Source organism: Borostomias antarcticus, assembly GCF_949987555.1.
Source record: "Borostomias antarcticus genome assembly, chromosome: 8".
Lineage (NCBI taxonomy): Eukaryota > Metazoa > Chordata > Actinopteri > Stomiiformes > Stomiidae > Borostomias > Borostomias antarcticus.
Window position 1 is genome coordinate 27,542,907 of NC_140241.1, and position 27,643 is coordinate 27,570,549.

Consider the following 27,643-nt stretch of genomic DNA (forward strand, 5'->3'; position numbering starts at 1 on the left):
CAATGTTGTTTGCTCAGGGATCCCTGTGGTGGAATGAACTGCCCACTGACATCAGGACAGCAGTCGCTGCCCATCTTTTGCCACAGGCTCAAAACTTACCTCTTCAAGAAGTACTACCAGGATCTTCCCTCTTAAGAACCCATTGTATTTTTAGTTTGCTGTTCTTCACTTTGCCTTCCGCACTAGATTATGCTCTTAGTCACTTGTTTTAGAAAGGAGATGCACTTGTGAGTTCTGGCAAGTAGTAGCCTAGTACACTGCCGTTTCCTATGTTAAATGCAATCATTTTAAGTTGCTTTGGATAAAAGTGTCAGCTAAATGACTAATGTAGTTTAGGGTATGTTTATGTATATAATTCCAGATTTATGTGAGGAAAGAATCAGAGTTCACAAATGGAGAAAATTTAGAGTATTTTTTGTGTTCAAATTTATTAGATATTCTGTTAAGTTCCATTGTCTAGACCTTTTTTGCCACAGCTCAAAAGCTGCAAGAGAAAAAAACAAAAACAATTATTTTAACATTGTACATTCACAACCAATTCCCCTGAATTTCACCTTATGATCAGAAAAGAGACATTTGAATGCATTGTGAATAGTAAAATAAAAGAACAAAACTAAAATAAAAGAACAGTAGATTTTGCAAGTGCTTAGTCATGATTACAAGAAAGAAACATGTATCTTTTGGACTCTCAATCTGTTCCCTAAGCTTCCAGCCCTCCCTTCACAGTCATACCCCTGGCTGGCATCACTGGTACTTCCACAAGAGTACATCTCAAACCTTCTACTTAAGTTAAAGGGGCAGTTCACATCAATATCTAAGTCTTTTCGGACATTGTCATCCCTCAGAAATTGGTCTGAAGTCAAGCTTAGTCCACTTGGTGAATTTGAGGTGAACTGTCCCTTTTGGGGTCACATTCTTGTCTGATGCAGTTTGTCCACCTCACAGACAATAATACACTGACCAAACTTGAATGGATAATATCTAAAAAGGACAAACATTTAAAAGAGGTCAGAAACAATGCAAACACCAAAGAAAAACAACAACCATGTGGCCGTTTCACTTTAAGCCTCTCGCCCCCAAGGATTCATAAGCGTGCGGATCAAAGTCTAGTGAGATGACAATGGGATTGAGCAGTAGAAATGTTGGTAAAAGGTAAATTCACCGAATATCCTTATCTATTAATTCTATAGTGGGTACATGGTCTGCCTCGCATTGGTGGAAAACGTGTCAGTGTTCCTGCGGTTAAGCCTCCCAATCCTGTCTGCACTCAGACACGCATCTCATAGGTAAACCTGTACATTCATGGGCTTAGAAAAGGTACAGTATAGTATGAAAACCATTGTGAGGAAAATAACGCATGATTAGCATGCTCCACCCCACGTCAGTCAATGTAATGCAATTCTGAATAGCACACTTTCCACCAAGCCTACTGTATATCAGGGTTTCCCTGAATATTACACAACATACTGTACAAAGGGTAGGCTGCCGACACAGAGGTGCTCATCTGGACCTGACAATGGTCTATATCCATGAATATGAAATATAAGATACAGTCAATACTAATTTACCTATGTATCATGGGACTGCTTGAGATGTCAACTTGGCGACCATGTGCTCCAACTGTCCCCAACAGGAAAGGCTGTACTGTACACTGGATACCTCAACAATACAACTTTGGAGACAGAGGGACATCGGTTGCCATGTGGCGGTTGAGTCAAGCAGTCCTATCGCACAGCTATGATATACTAAGGTATGTTAGGTACATTATGCATTAAGCATCTCCAATAATAGATTTTGACTAAAGTCCAACGACGTCTGCATGGAACTCAAGCAAAGATACCTGATAGGTACACGCTGAGGTCATCAAAACACGACCACAGCTAAACAAAAGCAAAGGAGTAGTAGAATGAAGTTGCTTCCTAAGCACAGCTCCTACCCTAACCTATCCTACGCCTTTTGGAGGACAACAAAACAATGACCTCTGATCAATGCCAAACAACTTGATCATTCACTGCCATAGTAACCAACTACAGCTTATTCAGATCAGAAATGTATGGACGAAATGTTAAAACGCATTAAAAGGGGAATTGATAACATACAGTACATGATCATAAACGAAAGGAATCTTTATGTATGCCAACTAAGCCTCTGTTTTGCACAGTCTGTCCAGGGATTTCTGGTCAGTTGTGAGCAAGAGACAGTACAAAACATGTCCAGTAGGACTAAAACTGCCTGGATGTACACCAACCATAACACACACACAGACACACACACTTAATTTGTTACAGTAAAACCACTGAGGCTTGTTGGAGGCCCTGGGATGGCTCAGCCCCCTGCTCAAAGCCCTACGCAGGGAGGGGGGGGGGGCATGCAGCAACAGCGTGAGGCAAGTTTACAACGGGCTGGGTCACTGAACAGCTAGAAGCATCGCTGGACGCCATAACCAATCCAAAGCAGCAGTCTTAATAGATTAAGCTATTCACCAAGACCATCTCCCTCTTCAGAGCAGAAGTGCTCTGGGAGGAAAGGCAGATGATGACACACGCACGCACGCAGATGATGACGCACGCACACACACGCACGCGTGAACTCTTAAGCACACAAGTGTCCAAATTGGACCCAAACCCTGTCTCTACTGGACACAAACTGTCCCTCATGTCAGAGCAGTTGCAATGAGTATTTGCAAGCTCTTGCAATGCCAGGTGCTAAGGAGGTGCTGCTGTTCACATGCACTTGAGTGGAATCATGGGTATGTGAATGTGTGTGTGTATATGTGTGTATGTGTGTACATGTGTATTGGAGAGTAGTATCATCTATCATGCATAAGCGCCACACACATCCTAGGAACCATAATGACAGGCTGATGGGAAATCAAATGACTCAAACAAAACTAATCAAATAAAAAGACAAAAACATAATCACTGCCAGCCTTCTGCCAGACAAGGGGGATCTAGACAAACTAGAGTTGTGACAGACAATTATAACACAAGGGGAAAATTGGTCCAATACCTGCTCCATATAAATTTTGGTGGGAAATGTATACCAAGAACCGAACTGACATTCTACTGCTTAAAAGGCTTGGCTTTCCGAGTCACGGTTCTCATATCTGAATACAAACAAAGCCCATTTTCGATAATCAACTAACAATTACATAACAGGCAATTTACGTTCTGTGCAAAGTTTTTTTTTTTTTTTTTTTCCTTTCTTTTTTTGTTGTTGATGTACGCAAAACTGTTTAGTTTTTTTTCTGGGTGAGTAGGAGGCTTGTGGGTGAGGGTCTGTACAGTACTATTGACCAATCCTGACAAACCCTCCCAATGAATCATGGGAGACAGGAAGAGCAGCAGATGTCAGGGCCACTTCCTCATCGTGGTGGGCGTGTCTCTGATGACATCATCATGAAAGGGTTTGGTTGGTTTGCCTCATTTCTCGTGAGCAGCACTGGTGCCTCGAACCTGACCTGTTTTACGCAGCTGAGAGGGGAAGGAAGAAGTGAAGGAAGAGAATAGACAGTTCGAGGAAGAGTATGGAGGGAGAGAGAAGAGAAAATGGAAAAAAAAAAGTATTAAAAGCAGTTTCTACTCTACTTGTTCAGTGACTTAAGAGGAGTCTTTCTGGCTGTGATGGAGAAAGAAGGGATTGTTGTAATGTAGCCATTGTTGTAATGTAGCTCTTTTCCTGGCTCTGACTTTCGGCATATTCTCCAGTTGAAGTATAATGCTTTGTTTCCTAACATGCCAATTGCTTAGGAAGCCATACCTTTTAAATGTCCACAACCAGGGCTTAACCAGCTGTGATTTTACACGAATATACAGACCTACACGCTACACAAGTCATACGTTAGAATCACTTCAGTCAAGTTCCATCACAGGGTAAACTCTCCTCACAGAAACCCCCATATATGGCAACAGTACATGCAAACTGGCAGACAAACAGAGGTTAGTGGTGCCTTGGCGAGCAGCCTGAACCACACACACACACGCTGACCAAAACACAAACTAGCAGGTTAGACAGTAAAACAAAAAACACATGAGTGAGAGGACAGGTAAGCCATGCAGGACAGAGAGAGAAGCTGAGAAAAAAAGACACCCAGGACGACTTGAAATGTCAGTTGAAGTGTATGCATCTAGATGTGTGCTGATTGGACAATAAAAACATGAAAGGAAATGGAAATCTTTGCATCTTTTCACAACAGAATAGTAGTTATACTACTAAGAACGGGATTGGAGTGTTAAATGGGGAAGCAGACAGGATGGAGGAGTAACACGACGTAAGAGCGTGGAGTCGGACGGAGTCGACAGACTGGATGGACCTGGGATCAGGTCGTCTGATAGGCGGGCGGCAAGACAGGAGACGGCAGCCAGGCTAAAGAAAAACAGCTGAGGGGTGAGTGACACCGACGAACAGAGGACAGAGACGGATGATGGAGACGAGTGCGGGGGGGGGATGAGTCCACACACCCGTCAGCCCGTCCTCCCGCTCCAGAACTTACTCAGCCTGCCTGGGCCCTGGGACCTAGAGGGGCGGGGCCCTACTCTTCCGTTGCCGAGGTGCCTCGCACGTCGCCCTTCTGACGCATCTAAACGCAAAGTAGAACTGTCAGCAGGCTCCAATCAGAGAGGCCCCTTTAGGATTTAAGGAGGGGGGGGGGGGCGGACAAAGAATCCCTGGCGTGTCCTCCAGCCATCAGGTGTTAGTGGACATTACCGTTATCATCAGCATCTTTTTCATGATAATAATAATAATCATCATCATCATCAACATGGCAGATGTGGGCGGGGCGTGGCCGGTTACCTCCTCCAGCTCCTTCTGGGTCTCCTCCTCCATCCGCCGGATGTCCTCCATGGTCAGCCCCACCCAGCTGTCGATCCAGCAGAACAGCTGGCGATGGAAGTTGGTGAAGATGCGCTTCTCTTGCTGTGGGAGGAGGAGGAGGAGGAGGAGGGAGAAGAGACCGTTAGCCAGGCGCACGTTTTTTGGATGTATCTGAACAGTTCCGTGGAGGCGTGAGGGGAGGGGGGGAGTGTTTTTACCCTGTGGATGAAGTTTTCTACTTTGCTCTGCAGACCCCACCACTTGAAATTGACGGTGACCAGTTTGTACGCACACATACGAGGACCGTCGGTCACGGTCAGCATCTCTTTCTGTCGGGGGTGGGGGGTTAGGGGGGGGGGGGGGGGGGGGGGAGGGGGTGAACATAGACACCAGCATAATGACACGCTGTGATCTGAATGAATGTGTTAGGGATGTGGATGGCGTAAGAGAGAGACATGGCGCCGTGAAGAGCGCCGTGAAACGAGGCCAAAAAAAAACAGGTCGTCTCGCACCTTCCATTCGGGCCCCAGCGGTCCTCTGCCCGTCTTGGCGGAGTGGAAAAGGGACGGGTCTTCCTCTGCCTTGTAGTCCTGCAGGGGGACGCAGAGACAGAGACGTGTCACAACGCTGACCAGACAGAAGGTCTACTACTAGAATGGCCTGTGTGTGTGTGTGTGTGTGTGTGTGTATTCCTGAGGCCACCGCCCCCTACCAGCAGATCAGGAACATGAGCTCTCTTCTCTGACACAGCCACACACACAGGGACACGTTACACACCATGAAATACGCCTCCCACACAGTGCCGTCATTGTCACGCCGACGGTCCGCCCCCGTGCTGCTCGGTGCATCCTAGTGCCTTGCCAGTATTTTAATCCGTCAGACCTGTGTGAGGGGCGTGGTGGCAGACCGGGCCATATGGGCCAGCAGATAAAGATTTGGGTCCCGGCAGCGCTGATCCACTTAAGTCATTACAGGGAGCAGCAGCAGCGCCTGTAGCAGACGGTGCAGTCCCGCTCCGGCCGCTCACAAACGCCCGTCTCGGGGCACAGCGTGGCTCGCACGCCCGGCGGGCGCACTGGGCGGGTGTCCAGAGAGACACGGGAGGCTAGGTGTTCGCCCGGAGGCCTGACAGGAAAAAAAAAACCACCCTCGCTAAAGGACGCCCCGGTGACCCTTCACGCTCGCCCGGGCCCCGTGCCGCACGTTTGCAACACATTTGGCAGTGATTCCTCTCCGTCGTATGACGGGCTACGTTGCTCTGGCCTGAGGCGTGAGGCTGAACCTCCCCGGAACCCCGAGGCTAATCTATGGTGGCTTAAGGACAGAATTAGACGTGATCTCTCCATGTGGAGCGGGAGAGCGCAGGTCCCCCTCGTATCTGTCACAGTCTCCTGGCCTGGGGCTAAACAGACGAAGCTGTTTATAGAACAAGATGGCCGCTGCGCATCATGCCAGAGAAGCGACAGTATCCTGGACGCTCTTCCGCCACGTCCAAACAACAGGCTGTTTCTTTGGAACCTGCTGTGTGTTTCGTAGCTGGGAGAGGGTCCTAGCAATGGGTCTGCTGTTGATAGAGAGAAGAGCAACGGCCAACGACAAGGCGAGAGCAACGCCTAGAGCAGACGTGAGACTATAGCGTGCAATGACAAAGTTCAACCTCAGGAGGGAGACAACATATTCAGCGATCAACTACTACAGTTGTAGTAGTTGCTGTAGCTCAGTTGGTAGAGCGGGTCGTTCAATGATCGAAGGGTCAGCGGTTCGAATCCCAGCTCTGACTGTCCACATGTCGAAGTGTCCTTGAGCAAGACACCTAACCCCAAATTGCTCCCAATGAGCAGGTTAGCACCTTGCATGGCAGCTGCCACCATTGGTGTGTGAATGTGTGTGTGAATGGGTAAATGAGAGGCCATTGTAAAGCGCTTTGAGTGCCGCTAAGGTGGAAAAGCGCTATAAGTGCAGTCCATTTACCATTTTACCATTTACAGGTAGCTCAGGCTTCAGCAGCGGCCCATCCCTAGCCCTAACACACAACTGATCCTCACAAACAATGTCTAAGGGATTACTTATTCATTGAATTGGGTGTGCTGCTGCTGCTAGGCCAGCCGGAAGCCCTGTTCACCCAATAGCTCTTGTGAAAAAGGCCGGAGAAGCACTGCTGTTAAGATTATGACTCGCGCCACCACACCGTGAGTGGAAATGAAGAGGCCATCTTGAATGGAAAGGGGGTGAACACCCTCATGTACTGTAGGCTCCGCCCCACTCACCCCAGGGGCCACTTGTTCTTTGTCTGCAATATCTATGGGAACCACCTCCACCGTCTTCCACGTTTCATCGTCCAGATCATGCACCTGACACACACACGCACGCGCACACACACACACACACGCACACGCACGCACACACACACACAGACGAGGAGGATAAAGAAGCAGATCATCATTAGACACGTTGTGGAGAGAGCATCAATACCTTCGCCGCTACTCTAGGCCCTCCCTCGGCAAAGACGTGGAAAAGGGGGGCGGAGTCCTGCTGGTAACTCACGTTTTCTAGTGTTCCCATGTCGGGTTTGTGCCACGTCTCAATCTTGATCATGAAATTGTCTTTCATGTATTCGTTCTGAAGAGAGGGGAGGGGAAAATGTGAAGTTGAAAACATCACTCATAACACTACATATTCTAAAATGTATCAAACATAATTGATCCTTGCTGATTCTCAGGGCTGACGATTCAATCTGGTGACAGAGGGCAACACAGCCCACTTCAGTGTTGTCTGTCCATTTCAAGCTGTTGAGTTGGTAGCTGAAGGACACCTCTGATACTGAGGAAACAGTGAATGGAGAGTCCTGAGAGGTCTATTTAAACCCCACAGTTAATCCAATTAACCCATAGACGTTTAGGGGCAAATAGACACTGCTGGCAGAGGAGAACGCTATTCTGGAACTGTGCTACTTCCACACCTTGTTGTTAGCATGTTAGCACATGGTACTGTAGCTACACTAGCTTACTAGGGAAGGGGAATACTATTAGTAGCGTTTTTCTGCTGCCAGAAAAAAAGATTGTCTACACAGTTTCAAAAGTGTTGTTGTGTGTGTGTGTGTGTGTGTGTGTACCACAAACAATCATGAGCTTATCAAAGTACATTTTTACACTACTCACCGTCACAACTGTGGATAGAGCAGATATGAAAAAAAAGAAAACATAACATTAGATTCTTATCAGTACAGTTTCATACAACAAGGGTTGTATCCATCTGTTCTTTTAAAGACGTTCAAAGAAAAAACATGTTGAGAGATTATTTACATGATGTGGCTAATGCAAAACAACGGCACTGTTGTCAGTGCTGCTCTGGCCTGCATATGTGTGTACAGTGCACCCAGAAAGCATTCACACCCCTTCACTTTTTCCACATTTTCTTATGTTACAGCCTTATTCCAAAATGGATTAAATTCCTTTTTGTTTCAAAAATCTACACGCAATATTCCACAATGACAAAGTGATTTATTTATTTTTGAAATTGTTGTATGTATTAAAAATTGAAATATCACATAGGTATTCACACCCTTTACTCTCTACTTTGTTGAGGCACCCTTGACGGCGATTACAGCCTCAAGCCTTCTTGGGTATGGTGTTACAAGCTTGGCACACCTGTATTTGGGGTATTTCCCCCATTCTGCTCTGCAGATCCTCTCAAGGTCGGTCAGGTTAGATGGGGAGCATCATGCACAGCTGTCATGTGACTTTTACGGAGGAGTGGCTTCCGTCTGGTCACTCTACCATAAAGGGCTGATTGGTGGAGTGCTGCAGAGATGGTTGTCCTTCTGGAAGGTCCTCTCTCAGTGGAATGCTGGACCTCTCTCAGAGTGACCATCGGGTTCTTGGTCTTTTACTTACTAATTACTCAGTTTGGCCAGGTGGCCAGCTCTAGGAAGGGTCTTGGTGGTTCCAAACTTTTTACATTTAAGAATGATGGAGGCCACTGTGTTCTTTGGGACCATCAGCAGTTTTTTTTTGTACACTTTCCCAGATGTATCAGAAGTCTACGGACAATTTCCTCGACTTCATGGCTTGGTTTTGGCTCTCACATGCACTGTCAACTGCAGGTTATTACTACTTTACATACAGTACAGTAGACAGGTGTGTGCCTTTCCAAATCATGTCCAATCAATTGCATTTACCACAGGTGGATTCCAATCAACTAATTACTAATCCAATCACTGCCAAAGGTACCTCAACAAAGTAATGAGTAAAGAGTGTGAATTCCTTTACTCAGTACTGAAGTTTTTATTTTATTTTTATACATTTGCAAAAAATTCTAAAAAAACATTTTTCACTATGTCATTATGGGGTATTGGTGTAATAAAAATGAGGAAAAAAAATGATTTAATCAATTTTGGAAAAATGGTGCCCAGAGAGCACAGACCTTCGCCCTTGAATGCATTTCACGGCTCTGTGCAAGCCAAAATTGAATGGGTTCTAAATTGACCCATGCTCCACCCCTCCACCGAGTTTCATGAAAAGCGGCCTGGTAGTTTTTGCATAATCCTAGTCCAAAAAATTAATGGTAGTGAATGGCCGGCCTGGCCGTGTTTGGGCGGCTCGTGGACCCGACCCGTAATTCGGATCTTCTCCAAAATTTAACGGTTTCTACGGTGGCCCATGCCCCACGCTTCCACCAAGTTTCGTGAAAATCGGTGCAGTCGTATTTGCGTAATCCTGCTGACAGATGTACAGACGGACGTACACACGCCACCGAAAACGTTACCTCTCGCCCTGCGCTACCGCTGGGGCGGAGGCAATAAGGCTGTAACATACTGTAGCAAAAGGCTGAAAAGGTGAAAGGGTGCGAGTACTTTCTGGATGCACTCTAGTACTGTGGCATTTACTGAGTTGGGTCAAGTGGTACTCACTAGTGCGACAGTACGGGTAGGCGTTCCAGGCCTTTTCATGGAAAACTAGTGCTCCCTCTGGTGCGATCATCTTCACAAAGCCTGGGACTTTACTGGAGAGGCAGAGAGAGAGTTTACAGAGTCAATATGCATCATCTACAGAGGAGAGCCAAAGGTGAATAGATTGTGTGCGTGACTGGTGAGTGAGCAGGGGAGACGGAGAGAGTGCCGTGTTTAGGCTGGTGTATTTCTGTCGACCTACTGTACCTCTTTAGATGGTAGATTTTATGCGTGTACTGCCCCTTCTCTCCTTCCTTCTCATAGGGTTCATTTTGCAGGACCTCAATCCCCTCCCCCCCTCCCGTCTCATTTTTGCTGGCCTCAGCCACCGAGTACAGCTGCCCCACTTGGTACTGGGAAGAAAAAGAACAGATAGAACTGCATACAGAGGCAAAACAATATCCTTCAGAGGATTTCAGGAGCAGTACAATAGTAAAAAAATTAAACGTCTGTAGTGTGTGTGTGTGTGTGTGTGTGTGTTGAGGACAGAGGGCCAGTACAGCCTAATTCTACCCCCCCCCGCCAAGCCTGTTCTAACAAAAGGTCTATTGTCTCACTACATGAGCCCTAACTCCCATGATGCACAGGGCTAAGGAGAGATCACTTAGGGGTCAAGAGATGAGGAATGGAGAAATCTAAATCAGGCTAACAGGAGGGCCTGAGGTTTGTAAACACAGGTTACAAAATTAACATTTGCCGTTATCGCCTTTAGCCCTGACATTTAAACAGCCACAGAGATCATTTTAAAGCTCTCTTGCAGAGAACTGTTTACATATGACAAGACTGCAGCCCTCGAGGTAGTGATTTCACAGCTGTCTCACCATGTAGTCTAATTGTACTAACATGTTCTACAGCTACATCCCCACGCCGTCCGAGAACGTCTCTCGAGGCTGAGGGGAAATACTGTGACATGCATGACGCACACAGAAATAGCTCCACTAGGCTGTATCAGGGCAAAACTGCAAAACATCACACAGTGATGTTGCACAGAGGAGGACTGGTTGCAGTGAAGTAAAACACTCACCTCTTCCACAGAGCACGGTAAGACCACGCGGCTGGTGAGACATAAACAGAGGGAGGGATGGGGAAAAAGCATCGTTAAATCAACGCAGCTGCTCAATATCAATATGCCAATTAATAGGACGGAACCTCGCTTATATCACTGCTGAGCTATGCCGGAGCTGGGAGAACTGGCCTCCTGTAACCCCAAAGCAAGACTACACAGCATCCCATTATCTAGCCCATGTGAAACTGACGTCTAGCGACAAACAATAGTGCGTTTCTGAAGGCTGAGTTATCAGGACCAGGCCCTGGCCTATAGTGTCTCTCCTGTCCATTGACCACAACTGACCACCTGGCTTGCGACCAATATTCCAACCCCCCCTATCCAGGGATGCGAGATACAGCATCTATATGGTCTTTACCTACAAGCAGACAGCAGGGTAAGCAGATCGTCAAGAGGGCAAAATGGAACCAATCAACCAGCATTATTTTACACACCTTTCTAGTCAGCGTCACTCTGACACTCAATGGGACTGACAATATGTCCTACTCTATAGGAAAACCCTGTCTATCTTTACCCATGTCAGGAGGCAGGCTGATGCAAAACTCTGTCTGAGAGGATGACCTGCTTCAGGGGTCAGTGATATTCCTTTGTTGTTTACATACATGGGATATCACTGAGCCCTGAATCAGGTCTATCTGGGAGGATGACCTGTTGCTGGCTGCTGAACATTGAGTTATCAGATACCGGGCCTGGAAGTATGCCAGTTCAATGTAGACCCATGCAATAGACGGTACTGATAAACCGCTTGCAGTAACTATCCACTCCCAGAACTATCAACCAAACTCAGTTAGCTCAGTGATCTTACGATGAAGCAAACATTTGACCACATATATATGTTAAAATCAAAGATTCAGTGAGCTTCCCTCTCCAGTCATATGGAAAGACATCAGTGGAGGCAGACAGGTCTATATAAGACATGGTGGAGGCAGACAGGTCTATATAAGACATCGGTGGAGGCAGACAGGTCTATATAAGACATCAGTGGAGGCAGACAGGTCTATATAACACATCAGTAGTGGCAGACAGGTCTATATAAGACATCAGTGGTGGCAGACAGGTCTATATAAGACATCGGTGGAGGCAGACAGGTCTATATAAGACATCGGTGGAGGCAGACAGGTCTATATAAGACATCGGTGGAGGCAGACAGGCCATCCTGAACTCAAGATGTCAGGTGGGGTTAAGCCACGTCAAGTTGCTCGTCTCGCCAGGAAAGAGTACCTCAACGTTACAGACGCATGATAACACTACATATATCCACGTATATCAGTCTGGCTAGTTAAAAGTCATGAGCTTAACGGTGTCACTGTTCCTGTGTTAGGTTATCGTGTCAGGTACTACTTAGTTGACACTGACAGCTATAGCTAGCCAACGCCCGTGTGGAAGCTACCGTTACCCAACAACAGCTAGCAGGATGGATAGTTAGCTTAGCTAGCTAGCGTGCAGTGGTTTGAAATACATCCGATGTTAGCTATCTATCTAACCAAATTAACATGATGGAAGCACGAATCAAATCAGGGGTTTGTCATAGCAAGCTAGCTAGTGGAGCTGAAAATGCATTGTTTGTGTATCTATCAATGCTAGCCTAATTCAGGCGAAGCTAGGCTAGCTAGTGCTAGCTCCATCTGCCACCAGACGAAAGCGAGAAGCTTATGCACCGTCAGTGTTGTTGGTTAGTTAGCACGCAAACCCAAACTACGCGTGGAGAGACCCTGGAGCTGCTTGCTACTTTTATCAGGGATTAAGCTAACAGAGAGCTAGCAGGTGCTAATGCTAATGCTAACACCTAACCCGCTAGCACTAGCTAGCACAGGCCTCACACCGGCATCTGTCACCCCCCGGTCCTGATCCACCCAACACTCACATCCCACGGTCCTGATCCACCCAACACTCACATCCCACGGTCCTGATCCACCCAACACTCACATCCCACGGTCCTGATCCACCCAACACTCACATCCCACGGTCCTGATCCACCCAACACTCACATCCCACGGTCCTGATCCACCCAACACTCACATCCCACGGTCCTGATCCACCCAACACTCACATCCCACGGTCCTGATCCACCCAACACTCACACCCCACGGTCCTGATCCACCCAACACTCACATCCCACGGTCCTGATCCACCCAACACTCACAAACCCTCTCAAAGAGCACATACAAGCCTGCATAAACACGGTCCTGATCCACCCAACACTCACAAACCCTCTCAAAAGAGCAGATACGAGCCTACAGAAACACACGCCGACGTGTGGCGACACATATAAGATCATCCTTTAAGAATATGCACGCTAATATAATACAATATCACACTACAGACACCGAAATATGATTTTTAAAAGCACTTGGGACTCACTATTCCTTGATAAGCACCATCTTCTCCTCCTGGGCTGCGGCTGCGCAAGGAAGGCAACGTCATCCGACATTATCAACAACACGTTCATTCCTCATCCCGCCCCCAGGAGGCGCTGATGGGCGAGAAGAGCACACCTAACACACTGAGCACCACTGAGACTCTGAGATGAGATGGGATGATATCTTTGTTGGCTCTTTTGTGGGTTTCTGCCATATCAAAAACATGAAAATGCCATCTATAGAAAGTCACAAACAGTGAGTGTAGGCTACCTTTCACATTTGATCAGTGTGTCTTCTTTGTGTTTTTACCTAGGCTATATTTACTATTATTTCTTAGCTGGGACTCTGGAGAGTAAAACTGGGATACATTGATTGACGTTTCCTCCACAAACTTTACCTGGTAGAAACGATGTGGTAGTTACAGTATCTCCCACACACCAAACATTATAATGAGACAATATCAAGACAGCAAACATTTTTAATTAATAATTTTACTGAGAAATGACTGAGATATTCCATGTCTTTAAATGAGAGTCCACTGGTGCGAAAACGTTCTATTAAAAAGACATTGAAACAGTGAATAGCAAGAGATTCCATGCTTTCATTCTGACTATCAATTCATAGAAGTCCCATCTAGTGCTTTGCAGCACTTCAATAAAAATATCAAAAACAAAATATTTTGTCCGTGGTTTGCTTCATATAAAATGTGTAATACTGACTGCAAAACACTACTCAATTTACAAAACATAATGAACATAATAACAATTACAATCCTTGATAATAACAATTAACCACATTATCATTTACAATAGACCTAAATAAAAGCACTCATCCAACCAATCAAGGTAGTATTGACTTACACAAACAGCGAGCGTTTTAAGTAGAAACATTATCTCTGGGTGTTTTCCAGTAACTGTAATAGTCTGTACTGTAATGTTTCTTTTCAGTGTAGGCAGAGACATTGGGTCCACATGCTCTCCTGTCAGAGCAACTACCACACCCTCAGTCAGCCAAACGCCATCCTTTCTGTCCCTTCATGCTTTCCATCACATCTTCTCATTGGTGAACAGGACAGTAAATATCTCGAGTGACATGTGGTGTTGAGAATGTAACAGAATGCAAAATAATTTCCCCTTGCCTCCAGCTGGTCTTGTTGTAACGGTATGACAGTCGGCTAGTTCATTTTACAGACCAGCTATCAAACGGAAGATTCTAGTTTGCCCGAACGGGAAAATCTCTGAAGCCTCAGCATTTGGAGGAGGGGAAGAACCGTCCGGGAGAGAGGAACTTGTATCCGTTCCCAGCGGGCAGTCTGAGGGGGTGAGGGTGGGCTCCTGGACTACCTCCTTTAGCAGTAGGAGAAGATGGCGTAGCTTGTTTTGGATCCAGCTTTTTGTGCCCGTTGGGCGGGTTACCAGAGTTCTGGTCCTGGGGTACCTCCAGGTCCTGGCTCACAGTCCCATGTCTTGGTGACAGGTTCAGGAGACCCAAGACATCTCTCTGAACGGTGCTCATCTTCTTCCCCCCACCTCGGAGCATGCTGACTGGGGCGGGGACCTCCTGTTTCTGGGTGGCGTTCGCCCAAAAGGTCTTCAGGTTGTGGATGGCTTGGACTTTATCATCCAGGGCAGCCCGCTTAAACCGGTCCAGTTCTGGGGTGTAGGCCGGGCTGGATCGGGCTGAGGTGGATCCTGTGGAGGAATAGGAGAGGGCCGGGGAAGGGGCACTCCCGTCAGGGGAGGGGTTGCCTGAGATGGGGGAGACGGAGAGGTTACTGGGGGAGCGCGAGTGGGAGATGTGGGTACTGTACAGGGAGCTGGGGTATTTGAGTTTGAGCTGGGCCTGAGTGGCGCGGTCTAAAGACAGGGTAGGGGACGGGGACGAGAGGGAGTGGGTGGCCCTCTCCTTGAGGGAGAGAGAGGGAGAGGGGGAGGAGAGGGCTGGGCTGTTATAGCCCGAGCTGATCTTCTGCAGTGACGAGGAGCGCGATGGGGGTTTGGGCCGGGTTGAGGGAGGGGTCGAGAGGGAGGGAGAGAGGGGGGTGGAGAGAGAGAGGGGCGAGGACCGAGCTTTTAGACTGGCTCTACTGCTGGGCCTGCTGAAAGCACTGGTCTCAGAGGAGCGGAACCCCACACCCCCTCCGGTGGGGGTCAGAGTCGGGGTCGTGGGGCTCCTGGCTCCCTCCTCCTCGACCCCCTCAGTCCCCACCACTGTCCTCCCTCCTCCGCTCCCCCTCTGCAGACTCTCCACGGCCCGCATGTGGCCCTGGGTCTCTTCCAGAATCTTCTGGGCCAGTTCCTGGGGGTCCAGTGGCCCGGTGGGACCCTCCTGGGACTTTACGGTGCTGTCTGTCTCTGTACTGGACTGGTCCGACTCGGAACTGCTCACCTTTGCTTTCCCTGCCCTCTGAGGGGACGAGCTGGGGGGGAAGAACAAGTGGAGGAAAAGGCTGTGAATAAGGGCACCGGATAGGAAACAACACTCTGGAATGGGACGCAGCCATGTTTACACATGTTCAGGTCACATAGCCTAACAACTCACCATTCAGGCTTTGGGCTGATGGGAACAGACAGGGGCAGTGGGGGAGCTTTGACGGGGGAGGTAGGGGTGCTGACGCTCCCCTTGGAGGAGACGGAGACGGGGTAACTCCGCCCCCCCGCGCCCCCCCTCCCGGCACCTCCTCTGTTGTGTCTGTGCCCCCCGGGGAGAGGCAGGGTGTCACAGTCCCTGCCCCCGCCCCCCAGCGGCTCACTGCTGATGATGGAGAACCCCTCATACTCCTCCTCTTCCCCCTCCCCTCCTGCCCCTCCCCCCGCCCCGTGATTGGTCGGTCGACCCCTGGAGGCGCCCCCGCCGGAGTGCCGGTGCGAGGCAAAGAGCCCCGCCCCTCCGCGGTGGCGCTCCAGCTCCTGCTGCCGCGAGCGCTGGCTGATGACGTCGTTGCCTGCCGGCTCGGGTCTGGACAGGAAGCTGAGCGAGGAGGCCAGGGAGCTGAGGCTGTAGACGGAGATGGCGTCGGAGGAGAGGCTGTCTGGGCAGAGAGGCGAGGAGAAGGGAGGCTGGGGCGGGTAGCAGGCCAGGGACAGGGGCAGGGACTGGGGCTGGGAGGCGGACTGGGACGAGGACAGCGACTCCAAGGAGGACGAACTGTCCAAGCTGAGGCGCTTGGGAAGCTCAGTGGAGTCTACAGAGAGAGAGACGTGGGCGGATGAGATGTGATATGAGAGAAGATTAAAAAAAGAAGAGATACGGTCCAGTTACACATTAATTACAGTCTACCCAGAGGAAAGAGCTCCAGTCCATAACCACTGCGTGTTGTTGAGGGACTAGCTAAGGTGTTTTGTAGTACTACAACAATCCTCCCTCCTAAGCACCTATTGTATTGCATTGTATTGTATTGCACTGTACTTTAGATTGCTATTCTTGCACTTTGCCTTCAGCACTAGATTATGCTCTTAGTCACTTGTTTTAGAAAGAAGATGCAAGTTCTGGCAAGTAGTAGTACATTGGCTTTTCCTACGTTAAATGCAATTATTGTTAGTCGCTTTGGATAAAAGCGTCTGCTAAATGACTGTAATGTAATGTAATGTTATGTAATGTCTTACCAAAGAGTGCCAGCAGGGACTGCAGGGCAAAGTGCATGGTGCGTCTGCTGGCCTGCTTCCCGGTCTTCAGTACGACCTCCTCCTGACCCACCTCACACAGGTCAAAGCCTGAGAGAGAGTTCTGAGTAAATATATTGATTTGCCCAAGTATGGTATTGACACATCCGAGTCCACAAAGTCCAAGTGAAGAGCATTGACTGAGCGAAATCGGTCAAATGAACAGAGACTATAAGTGACTCACCCAGGGCAGCGAGGAACTCATGGCAGCCAGGCAGCCTCCAGAGCTGCACACTGATTGACACCTGGATGGGAGCCAATGAGAAGTCTTGCTCTTTGTCACCTGACTGCAACTGCACCAACACCTGATGGAGCTTTGGGAGAGGCAGTGGGTGGTGGTTGAAGGGAGGGGGAGAGGAGGAGATGAGGGCAAATTAACCTGGTGTGCCACAGACATTCATTTCATTTCAGTTCAACCTCCCGATGAGCGAACTGTACCTCGACCGCCCTGAACAGTCTGATACTAGATATTGGTTTGTTGTCTCTGCGTTTTGGCCGCTAGAATTCTATGACACACGACTTACCATGCCTACCATGTTTTTAACCGCCTTCAAGAGGTGGGTAAGAGGGAGACATAGGGAGAAGACAGGGCTTTAGTTGGTTTAGAGAGAGTGTTTGCTAGCCTTGATAGACCATCCTGATGTAGTGAGCTCACGTTCAGTTTGGCAGATCAGTCTGGCTTTCCCCCCTATCTCGAACGATTAATGTGAGCGGGAGTACTTGGCTTGACAGACTAACTTCAGCCAATCAGCAGAACAAAACGTTTGCCAAATCTAGTCGGAAGAACGGTGAAAATGTCCTTTCTTCAGCGCCTACTCTTGTTCTTATTTAAATGTTATTGTAAAGTCTATTTTTGCAGTACTGCATTTATGACTGTTTATTCTACTAATGTTAACATTACCGCTCGTTGCTTCGGGAGACTGTTTTGCCACGGGAACCACTCAGGGGCTACGTTCTCCTGGGGGGGGGCAGAACAGCAGTCAGAACACAGTCCCTGATTGGTCTGGTCAAAGCGTAATTTTGAGAATAATCGTTCGAGATAGGGCAAAGTCCAGACTGATCTGCGGAGGCAAACTGAAAGTGAGCTCATGAGATCAAGATGGCCTGTGTGTGTGTGTGTGTGTGTGTGTGTGTGTGTGTGTACGTGCGTACGTGTTAAGGCTGAAGTCTACCTTGTTGATGAGCTGCTCTCCAGTTTCAGACGCTGTCACCAGTTTGCAGAGAGCTTGCAGAGCTGGAGGCGGGAGACCTGGGAGACAGAGAGGAGTGAGAGGACAGATGAAGGACAGGGGAGGAGAGGAGTGAGGACAGATGAAGGACAGGGGAGGAGAGGAGTGAGAGGACAAATGAAGGACAGGGGAGGAGAGGAGAAGAGAGGACAGACAAAAGGACAGGGGAGGAGAGGAGTGAGAGGACAGATGAAGGACAGGGGAGGAGAGGAGTGAGAGGACAGATGAAGGACAGGGGAGGAGAGGAGTGAGAGGACAGACGAAGGACAGGGGAGGAGAGGAGTGAGAGGACAGATGAAGGACAGGGGAGGAGAGGAGAGGACAGATGAAGGACAGGGGAGGAGAGGAGAAGAGAGGACAGATGAAGGACAGGGGAGGAGAGGAGAAGAGAGGACAGATGAAGGACAGGTGAGGAGAGGAGTGAGAGGACAGATGAAGGACAGGGGAGGAGAGGAGTGAGAGGACAGACAAAAGGACAGGGGAGGAGAGGAGTGAGAGGACAGACGAAGGACAGGGGAGGAGAGGAGTGAGGACAGATGAAGGACAGGGGAGGAGAGGAGTGAGAGGACAGATGAAGGACAGGGGAGGAGAGGAGAAGAGAGGACAGATGAAGGACAGGGGAGGAGAGGAGTGAGAGGACAGATGAAGGAGGGGAGGAGAGGAGTGAGAGGACAGACGAAGGACAGGGGAGGAGAGGAGAAGAGAGGACAGATGAAGGACAGGGGAGGAGAAGAGTGAGAGGACAGATGAAGGACAGGGGAGGAGAGGAGTGAGAGGACAGATAAAGGACAGGGGAGGAGAGGAGTGAGAGGACAGACAAAAGGACAGGGGAGGAGAGGAGAAGAGAGGACAGATGAAGGACAGGGGAGGAGAGGACAGATAAAGGACAGGGGAGGAGAGGAGAAGAGAGGACAGAGGAAGGACAGGGGAGGAGAGGAGTGAGAGGACAGATGAAGGACAGGGGAGGAGAGGAGAAGAGAGGACAGACGAAGGACAGGGGAGGAGAGGAGTGAGAGGACAGACGAAGGACAGGGGAGGAGAGGAGAGGAGAGGAAAAGAGGAGAGGAGATGAGAGGCGAGGAAAACATATTATCCAATCTACCTCTGTGAAGTACCGACTATCTGATGTCACTAGCCATGTTTCCATCCACACGTTTTATGCGAATTAAGTTATATCGAATTAAAAATGCCTTATGGAATCAGTAAAATCCGATTAAAAGTCATGAAAATAGACAACAAGTTTGTACTGTCGATCTCGTCGGATTTTCTCTTGTTCAATAAAAGGCTATTGTGATAAATGCTTTATCCGATTTAAAGCTCTAGATGGAAACGCACGTTCACCGGCTTTATTCGCATTCATATTTTTAGCCATCCTCACATAATTCGATTGACAAGTGGATGGAAACATGGCTTATGACAAACAGTACACGTATGTCACAGTCAGGTAGAGTGGGTGATCGACAGGAAGTCAGTCTGAATTCTAGACTTCTGGGCTGAGGTACCGAGCAGAGACTGCAGAGTGGCGCTGCACTGCTGAAGCCGGTCCCCGGGGTCGGCTGTGGGGAAGAAGACCGCGGCAGGGAGACCGGTGCCGGTACCGGAACAGTCCAACCGGAACCCCACTGCTGAGAGGAGGGCCTGCCAGCCCGGGACGCCGCCCACCTGGAATGTGAGGGAATAGATGTTTATCAACCGGACCGGAGACCTCTGTTCATCAGACAGACAGACAAACACGCACGCACACACGCACACACACACACACACACACAGACAGACAGACAGACAGACAGACAGACAGACAGACAGACAGACAGACAGACAGACAGACAAACACGCACGCACGCACACACACACACACACGCAGACACAGACAGACAGACAGACAGACAAGCACGCACACGCACACACACACACACACACGCACGCACACACACACACACGCACACACACACACCTTGTTCTCCACGCTCTGCTGTGACGTGTACATGGGGTTACACTGGCAGCTCTGGATACGCTGCAGAGACTTCTCCACCTGGGGGCGAGCAGAGGGAGTGTTCTGTAGCCTCTGGAGAGACAACACCATTCATGTGTCCTCCATCTTGTCTTGTGTGTGTATAGCCTGCTGTGTACTGACCATGGATAGCGACGATCTGACAGAGCGTTTAATATAATCAGGTGGAGGAGGAGTCTTACCAGGTGCAGTAGAACCCTCAGGGCGTCCCGAGCCCTCTCTGGGTATTGGAGGATCTCTGCCAGGGCCTGGCCAATCAGAGATATGGGGCTGTTCAGCTTCACGTCACTGCCAATCAGCATGAAGCCTGTCGGGAGGCAATATCCAATAAGAGAACGGAAGGTCAGGTCAAGTAAAGAAGGTTTCAAGTATGTGTGAGTTTGAGTGACAGTGTGTGTGTGTGTGTGTGTGAGTGTGTGTGTGCGCGTGTGTGTGTGAGTGTGCGCGCGTGTGTGTGAGTGTGTATGCGCGTGTGTGTGTGTCTGTGCGTGCGTGCGTGTGTTGTGTGTGCGTGTGTGTGTGCGCGTGTGTGTGTGAGTGTGTGCGCGCGTGTGTGCTCACCAGCCCAGTGTGTGTGTGTGTGTGTGTGCGCGTGCGTGTGTGCTCACCAGCCCAGTGTGTGTGTGTGTGTGTGTGCGTGTGTGTGTGTGTGTGTGTATATGTGTGTGTGTGTGTGCTCACCAGCCCAGTGTGTGTGTGAGTGTGTGTGTGTGCGTGTGTGTGTGTGAGTGTGCGTGTGTGTGTGAGTGTGTATGCGCGTGTATGTGTGTCTGTGTGTGCGTGTGTTGTGTGTGCGTGTGTGTGTGCGCGTGTGTGTGTGAGTGTGTGCGCGCGTGTGTGTGTGTGCTCACCAGCCCAGTGTGTGTGTGTGTGTGCGCGTGCGTGTGTGTGTGTGCTCACCAGCCCAGGGTGTGTGTGTGTGTGTGTGCGTGTGTGTGTGTGTGTGTGTGTGTGTGTATATGTGTGTGTGTGTGCTCACCAGCCCAGTGTGTGTGTGTGTGTGTGCGTGTGTGTGTGCTCACCAGCCGAGTGTGTGTGTGTGTGTGTGTGTGCTCACCAGCCCAGTTGGAGGGGTGTGAGAACTGTTGGCTGCACTGCAGCGTCTTCATGGCGTCGGCGAGGGCGGCGCTGGCCCTGGTCCCGGCGCGCAGCGCTGTGTAGAAGGTGTGGGCGAACACCTTGGAGGCGGCGGTGGGCACCGGCCACAGGGACACGCACACGCACTGCACCCCCGCCGCCAGGAAGGCCCGGGTCAGCCCGATCACCCCGTCCGCCGTCACCCTGCTGGCGCACTCCTGGTACGACCTGGGAGGGGACAGGTGACAGGTGACAGGGTTAGGGGTAGGGCTGGGCGTTATTGACAAAAACATACATTGCAGCGATGCAATTTTTTGCGATATATATTGGAATATATTTTGTTTGTTTAAAATAGAAATAAGCAAACTTGTAAATATACAGGCCTATGTCCTATATGAGGTTAGAACAAAACAGTGATCCTTGCGTCTGCTTACACCGGTAGCCAAGTGTCTTGACTGCGTTTCTAAAACGCCTACTAATAATGCGTCTCTTAGTATTTGACAGTCATCAAAATTAAAAAGTTGAGCAAAATGTTTGTATCGTGACATGTTTTGAGTTAACATAGCAGGAAAAAAGAGAACAACATTGCAGGCCCTTGTGATGTGACTATTGTGCATGTGCACATTGCGATGGTGATGCATAAACGATGTATTGTGCAGCCCTAGTTAGGGGTGTGTGTGTGTGTGTGTGTGTGTGGTGAATGTGACACTTGTTAACCGACCCATCAACATGATAGCAATGGAACTATATTTGGGCCCCTGCGATGAATTTTAAAAATGCGGACCGAAATGAAGAATTGAAATGGAGAGCGCTCACCCCAGGACCACCAGTTTGACGGGCAGCTTCATGTCCAGAATATCAGCAGCAGTGAGCAGGAACTCCTGCAGCGGCGGACTGTCACACACGCTTTCCATGTCGCACACGCTCCCTCCGTCATCGCTCTCGTCCTCCGGCCCCCTCAGCCTCTCCGGGCTGCCGTGGCTCTTCGCCAGCGAGGCCTTGTCCTTTCCGTCCTGATCCCCGGTCTCGCCTGCGACGGGCCCCGCGCGCAGAGCACTCTCCCTGGGCCTGCCGCCCGACCCTTCCCCCGCCGGGCGGTCCTGGCTGGGGGAGAGAACCAGGGCAGCCAGCTTCCAGGAGATGTGAGTGGCAAAGTGAACACACTCGGCCTGGGCCATGGCCGCCAGCACGCGGTCCTTGGTGGCCGAAGCCCCGGTGAGGGGGTGGCAGCCCAGCAGCTCCCCCAGCCGGAGGGCCTCGTCCTGGGCCGAGGGCAGCGGCCCCCACAGCCAGCGGTCCATGACGCTGGGGGGCAGGTGGGGAGCCCCCACCACCGCGGCCACGGAGCCCCCTCCGGAGCAGAGCAGGGGACCACCTCGACGAGGGTGGGCCTGGGGTGGGGGGAGGATGACAGTAATCAACCGCCAATTAAAGACATGCGCTATAGAGGTGTGACAAGATATCGTGCCGAGACAATGCAATATAAAAACGTGACGATATGCATCGACGAGATGATTATTTATTTTACTTATATAAAGCGACTTTGGGTACCCAGATAAGCACCATTCAAACATTACAACTATAGGGCAAACAACAGCACTGTTTTGTATTTTGTGTTTTTTGTATAAAATAATATTTTTCCAGTTATATATTCATCGTTCAAGTATTGTAAAAAGTATAGTTATAATATTGTATCATAGCGATATTGTGAACCCAACATTGTGTATCGTCACACCCTTAATGCACTTGTGTCAAGTGCTTGAATGTGTGTCTGTTTGTGTGTGTGCGTGTGTGTGCATGTGTGTGTGTATGTGTGTGTGTGTGCGTGTGTGTGCATGTGTGTGTGTATGTTTGTGTGTGTGCGTGTGTGTGCATGTGTGTGTGTGTGTGTGCATGTGTGTGTATTGTCATGGAATTTAACACACAGTCTCAAGACTATTCAGATGCATACCCTTTCTATTCATCAAGTCCCCTGAAAACCCCTGGGTTTCAATCTCCCTTTATGATTATAAACACCCATTGTAATTGTAAACAGACTCCTCTGCTTCGCTCTTTTGTCCAAGTCAGACATGCCACACCTTGTCCTTCCTGCCCTGACTCAGACCTTTGTCTATATTCAAAGTATATTCAAAGTAAGTTTGCATCCCCCGCCCACTGGGTGATATCCGACTCAGCCAATCAAATGACACCTAATACCTCGTTGGTTTTGAAGCAATATAAGGGGCAGTCTGGCGATCTGACTTTCACTTCTTCTCTGGTAGAATCACGCTGTGTTTTTACTATTTGAAGTCCGTTTGCAACCGTATTGTTTCTTAATAAACCTGACTGAACATATTTTGAGCGAACCCAAGCTTTGGCAAGTACTCTCATTTTTCAAGCAACTACAATTGGCGACTCGGGACGGGATTCGACTGCGGTGAGATTCGCCTGGAGTGGAACCGAGGGACGCAGACGTGCGGAAGCGGTAGCCGCTTTGGGAAGCTTCTCTCGTTGCGTCTATGCGCATTGCTTTTGGAGAGGCCCCGCCGTTGGTTCCACTCGGCTAAAACTCACGGTACGTTGAAAGATCCTTTTATGCTTGTTATTTGCCTTGGTTTCGGTTCAGCTTGTTGGTCTAGATTATTGAAAACAGAAAACCCCAGCGTGGGTATTTTAGTACTATAAATTGTGTAATTATCTAAGGAGGTTGTGAACAGCAATAGATATTTGTCTTTTGACTTCGTCCTTGTTTCGTTACGAGAAAATAAGCTGTTCAAGTGAGGGTTTGGTCTCGTGAATCTTGTTCCCCTGTAGTTGATGTACAATGTTAGGTTGTTTATCGGTTACAGCTTAGAACGGGGGTTTTTGAGTTAAATACGCCAAAGATTTGGCACAGAACAGGCTTTCTTTTTGGCCGGTCGCGGGAGAGTTTAACCGCGAGCACGTTGAGAGAGTTTTTGCTCAACGGAGATAGTAGCTACAGGGAGTGATTGGCGTTTCCAATCCGCGTTTCTTGGAGAAACGTTTTCCCATTTGTTCCTGGGTGACTTGGTAAACCTAACGAGCGTTAGTTTTCACCAAGTGGCTGTACATATTTGGTAGGATCTAGACATCTGGTTTAGCCTGGACCAAATTGCTAGTGCAGCCGAGGTTGTTGTAAACGTGGGCCTTTGTTTCATGTTTGTGTGTTAAGTCGTCGTTTGGTCGTCTGTTGGTCGTTCTTTGTTCTGCGTTAAGTCGTATGTACGTCATTTTTGGTCGTCTTTTGGTCGGCCTTTGTTTTTTGCGTCCTCGTGCGAGTTTGCTGTCTTCTTTCTTGTATGTGCACGGGATTGTCTGCTGTGTTTACTGTTTGAACTTCAGCTCTGTCTTGTATGTGTTTGTTTAAGCGCTGTATATATACATTTTTTTTCAGGTAACAGTACTGTTTATTTTTTGCCGACACTGGTTTTAAGGGCCGTAAATCGTAACTGCTAGTGAGTAGTCTGAGAGACGTTCATCTCCGTGTTACGAAGGAGTGTAGGAGAGTGTTTTTGGTTTGTTTTTTCCGTAAGCGATTTTGGTGCAAAATGGGTGCTGTTACTAGCGTTACTAGCTCGCCACTTGATATTCTCAAATTGTCTGGGCCAGCTAAGATTGTTGCGCAAAGGCTTTGGGATGATGCTTGTGTACAGTATTTGATCTGGGCGAAGCATTCTGATTTCCCCCTGTCCGGTACACTCAATATTAGTGAGTTAGCAACTGTTAGGGCTCAGTTACAGGCGTTTGAAATGACTAGGTTAGGAAGGAAGCCTGGAAATGCGATAGATTGGAATGCATTCAGGAAGTGGGAAATACTCGCACACGAGTGTTTTTTCAAGTCAGAAAGAAGCGTAGCTGACGAAGTTAATCAGAGAGATGAATATTCAGAGTCCCTCCCCCCTCCTAGTCATTCCGTTTTTAACTCTATCACGCCGACTCGGCACTCAGAGCTCACACATTTTTCCCAAACTATGACTGGTTCACCCGCAGCTGCTGCCCCGCCTCCCAACTCTGTTTTTCCGTCTGCTCCCAACCAACAACGACCACAGGGTCGTCACATGAACAAGAATAGCAGGCATAGGAACAGAATGGACTACAGGAGGAGACCGAGGGAGGGAAACGAAAACGAAGACAAAACTGACGCGTGTTTTCATTGTAAGAAAACTGGTCACTGGATCAGAGACTGTCACAGTTACCGCAAGCGAAATGAGAGAAAGAATCCTGCAACCTGGGGTTCGGCGCCACCTGCTGGAAGTTCCCTTGAACAACCCACAAGGTAGATTTTAACTAGCCAATATAGACTCATTTTTTTAAAGTAAATAAACAGGACGAGACAGATGTAGCTGAGGACGTAAGGTTTGTACATGATAGTGGGGGGGGATAGATAATGTTTGCCAGTTTCTTAACCTGAATACAGCATCTCCTAACCCAATTATATATTTTTAATGTTTATGTTAAATATCTCATGTTTATAGTTTGAGGCACATTCATCGGGCCTGAGTTTTTTTCTGAGTGGGTTTTTTACAGACAACTGTCGTTCCGGGAGTGATGGGTGAATGCCGAACCAGGAGACGGGCACAGACCGGAGGTGGAGATGGAGGTTACTGGCCTGTTTTCCCTACAGATAAGCGATCTGGGGTTCGTGAGATGCAACGCCAACGCCATGTCACCTACTCACTGTGAGCGACAGATAAGTATGAAACAGGAGCAGTGCCCAAATACTCTGTCCTCAAATGCAGAAGAAGGAGGTTTAGATATACAAATTTTAGCTATACAAATGAAGCTTTGATGGAGTTCTTTGATTAGTTAATTGTAAATGAAGCCAGTTCATTTTAGTGTCATTTTCTTTGCCCCATCTCTATTTTTATCCTGACTTCAGGAAATTTTTGCTTTCACCCTTAGGGGGTGTTGTTTTGTTGAGACGAGAATATAGCGTATTTTCTTTTCATAAAATCGCAAGAGAACTGCTAGAGCCAAATCCAATTGCCTTGATCATGACTGGGGACTGGGCGTGTTAAAGTCATTCTAACACTGCCCCTGATGTCACTGTAGGCTACTGCAGACTGGCTCTAAATGACACTTAAACAGTCACCCTGTTTAAGTTTTCCTGACAGAATAACAACATTTTTTCCCCAAAGCAGGAGCTTGCGCTTAACCATGTTTCTGAGTATCTCCTACAGACTGTTGAATAACCGTTCCTGACCAAAGAAGGGAACAGGGAGACCAGACCAGAGGACTCTCTTTTGCTCTTCTGTTTTGTCTCTGTTTGTCTCTCTCATCTGTGGATCCACAGACGGAGCACTTCATCAGCCTGTGCTGGAGGCGGGAGCGCCGAGGTGAGCCCTCCAGCAGCACGACCCGGGCCGGTCCTACGTGGAGCAGTACAGAGATGGACCGGGTTCAGTTCAAGAGCCTACATTTCTGACCTACAAGCATCTGCTCCACCTGCGGAGAAAAAGAAATGAAGGACTAAGTGCACATTTCCACCACCAAACTAACCTGTATCAAGGGCCTAATGACAAACCTGTACTACCTCGTTCATGTTTTCATTATGCTTTCAAACTAGCCCACGGGCCAGATCATGTTTCAAAAACAGGGGTGGCGGAGGATGTTAACAGATGTCTCCAACAGAGTGAGGACCGCCATTTCCTGAGGCTAAGGAGGGGTTCCTGCATCACATCTCTCCTGGGAGTTGGGTCCTGATCCGCGACCTGGGGCCGTCCCCACGCAGACAGCGGTCAAAGTAGCTGAGAGGACTTTGTGGATCCACGCAAGCCATTGCCGACGGGTCAAAGCAGCAGACAACGGTCCACCAGGAGATCGCCAACACCAGGAGGATGCAGCTGAACCAGAGGGCTCAAAGGCCAAAACCATGGGCCATCACACTGTCCTCTCCTCTGACGAGAAATCGGAGGAAAAATGGCCTTGCTGGTCACCTCCTTCTACTGGTCGTTATGATGGCAACATGGAGAAACACCACAGCCTTGACCTCACAAGATGCACCACACACGCACACACACCTGCACACACTGCAACTAACATTGAACAAAACTGATTCAAACAACGCAACATTGAAGTTGCGATCCAGAAGAGAAGACGCCTTGCATTCCCCAGTAACATTCTATTGCCCAAAAGAGAAGTGTCACCTACATGACTGTTGGATTTACACTGTGAACAAGAATGACTGGACTCTGTTACACTCTACAGATGTCAAAATCCAAGACGATGAGAAGTTCCTTGGATCTACCCTGGTGACTCTGACCAATGCTGATTGGAGAATGCCATATTGGTGTGTTTTAAGCAGAGATGTGATTAATGTAGCTCGAAGCAGAAACTATGGTGCTGATATTTGCAAACCTGTCCCAGATTATCCCTCTACTATGGTAGTTAATTGTAACCAGTATTTAACCAGGTCATCCAACTCAGATCGGAAGACCCATCCTAACACTGCTATAAGTATGGTACGGGAATTTGC

At 48.8% G+C, this 27,643-nt stretch overlaps 2 protein-coding genes across 4 annotated transcripts in view; both read right to left on the reverse strand.

The window, feature by feature from the left end:
* Positions 1 to 409: 409 nt before the first annotated feature.
* pitpnb (phosphatidylinositol transfer protein, beta) lies at positions 410 to 10,859 on the reverse strand (the record flags this gene model as incomplete). The annotated part of the gene is made up of 11 exons (XM_084442580.1): positions 410 to 3,473; positions 4,493 to 4,579; positions 4,795 to 4,917; positions 5,034 to 5,144; positions 5,328 to 5,405; positions 7,083 to 7,166; positions 7,360 to 7,434; positions 7,974 to 7,981; positions 9,725 to 9,816; positions 9,971 to 10,116; positions 10,788 to 10,859. The coding sequence occupies 10 exons, from the start codon at positions 10,857 to 10,859 to the stop codon at positions 4,532 to 4,534; spliced, it is 837 nt and encodes a 278-aa protein (XP_084298706.1). The 3' UTR covers positions 410 to 3,473; positions 4,493 to 4,531.
* A 3,575-nt stretch (positions 10,860 to 14,434) lies between these two features.
* Positions 14,435 to 27,643, reverse strand: part of ttc28 (tetratricopeptide repeat domain 28) — a gene marked incomplete at its 3' end in the record, with an annotated part of 121,587 nt that continues 108,378 nt past the window's right edge. For 2 of the 3 annotated variants that reach the window (XM_084441649.1, XM_084441647.1), the window contains exons 25-35: positions 21,985 to 22,559; positions 21,149 to 21,396; positions 20,274 to 20,398; positions 20,035 to 20,112; positions 19,583 to 19,742; positions 18,024 to 18,100; positions 17,376 to 17,399; positions 17,036 to 17,165; positions 16,795 to 16,902; positions 15,731 to 16,373; positions 14,435 to 15,608 (exon numbers count right to left, since the gene is read on the reverse strand). In XM_084441649.1, coding sequence (XP_084297775.1) covers positions 14,435 to 15,608; positions 15,731 to 16,373; positions 16,795 to 16,902; positions 17,036 to 17,165; positions 17,376 to 17,399; positions 18,024 to 18,100; positions 19,583 to 19,742; positions 20,035 to 20,112; positions 20,274 to 20,398; positions 21,149 to 21,396; positions 21,985 to 22,559 — 3,342 coding nt within the window. The remainder of the gene's footprint in view (positions 15,609 to 15,730; positions 16,374 to 16,794; positions 16,903 to 17,035; positions 17,166 to 17,375; positions 17,400 to 18,023; positions 18,101 to 19,582; positions 19,743 to 20,034; positions 20,113 to 20,273; positions 20,399 to 21,148; positions 21,397 to 21,984; positions 22,560 to 27,643) is intronic. The other variant, XM_084441648.1, reaches the window with a different exon arrangement.